Raw genomic sequence first — 1,315 nt, 5'->3', positions numbered from 1 at the left:
GCGGGTCTCAAACCCGCAGGCTCAGGCAATCCACTTACCTCAGCCTCCCAAGGCGCGGGATTACAGGCTGAGCCACCAAGCCTGGCAATTTTTTTTTTTTAAGTTGGAGTCTCACTCTGTCACCCAGACTGGAGTGCAGTGGCACGCTCCCAGCCACCCCAGCCTCAACCTGCTGGGCTCTGGCGATCCTTCCGCCTCAGCCTTCCAAGTAGCTGGAACTACAGGCGCGTGCTACCACGCCCGGCTAATTTTTTTTGACTTATTGTAGAGATGAGGTCTCGCCAAGTTGCCCAGGTGGGTCTCAAACCCGCAGCTCAGGCAATCCACTCACCTCAGCCTCCCAAGGTGCGGGATTACAGGCTGAGCCACCGAGCCCGCCTATTTTACAGATTCTTAAACCCACTGGTTTACTCAGGGCCCCTGATCCTCTCTCAGGATTCCCCTGCCCTCCCCCAAGAGCTCCTTGTCTCCAGAACTCTGGGATCCCTGAGGACTTCATTTTGCTCTTGGGCTACCCAGATTTTCCCTCAAGACCTTCAGTCTCTTCCTCAGATCTTCCTGCATGACCCCTCCTCCCCTCCCAGGTCCCCAAGGACACCCTGCCCCGACCTCCCCCGCACTACCTGATTCTCAGTGGCTCCAGCCTCCACAGGGAGCGGGCATGGGTGCACACAGCTCCTCCCTCGTAGTAGACAAGTCTGGAGACACGGGAGAGGGAGGGTAGGGTTCAGTCCCCCCGGAATCTGATCCCTCACCCCACTCCTAGGGTCCCAGTCCCCCATCTCCACTCCTAGACCCCAGGTCTCTTGTCCCCGGCCCGGACCTGCGCTGGTCATCACTGTCTGCAGGGGAAATAGTCAGACATTCATCCATGTGTCCGTGGAAGAGGCGGAGAACATGGCCTCCTGTCACAAAGCCTGGAGAGGAGCAAGAAAGGTGTCCCTGTGAGGCGGTAGCCCTGGGAAGACCAGGAGCCAAGACAGAGTCGAGTCGAGCACTCTGCTCCTCCCCTGTGGGAGGCTGAGAGCTGGATTTGGGGGTTTGCAACTGGAGGTCTGAGCTTTGGGGTGGGAAGTAGCAGTCTGAGATTTGGCCAAGGTTGAGGACTAAAGTGGGGATATGAGATTTGGGGTCTGAAGTTGGGGACCTAAATTTGGGGGTCTGGGTAGGCAGGGCTAAGGTTGAGAGGGTGGGTCTGTGGTTTAAGATTCTGAGTTTGGAGCCGGGCTCGGTGGCTCAGCCTGTAATCCCATGCCTTTGAAAGGCTGAGGTGAGTGGATTGCCTGAGCCTGCGGGTTCGAGACCCGCCTGGGCA

At 57.9% G+C, this 1,315-nt stretch overlaps 1 protein-coding gene across 1 annotated transcript in view; it reads right to left on the bottom strand.

Annotated features, from left to right (window-relative positions):
• Positions 1 to 1,315, bottom strand: part of LOC103256816 (ryanodine receptor 1-like) — a gene marked incomplete at both ends in the record, with an annotated part of 6,277 nt that overhangs the window by 409 nt on the left and 4,553 nt on the right. Inside the window, 2 exons of the mRNA XM_008054579.1 lie at positions 624 to 698; positions 824 to 917. Of these exons, the coding sequence (XP_008052770.1) occupies positions 624 to 698; positions 824 to 917 (169 nt within the window). The remainder of the gene's footprint in view (positions 1 to 623; positions 699 to 823; positions 918 to 1,315) is intronic.

The sequence above is a fragment of the Carlito syrichta genome, unplaced genomic scaffold (genome assembly GCF_000164805.1).
Source record: "Carlito syrichta isolate Samal-C Ts95f unplaced genomic scaffold, Tarsius_syrichta-2.0.1 Scaffold296656, whole genome shotgun sequence".
NCBI lineage: Eukaryota > Metazoa > Chordata > Mammalia > Primates > Tarsiidae > Carlito > Carlito syrichta.
This window is presented reverse-complemented; position numbering and strand designations above follow the sequence as displayed.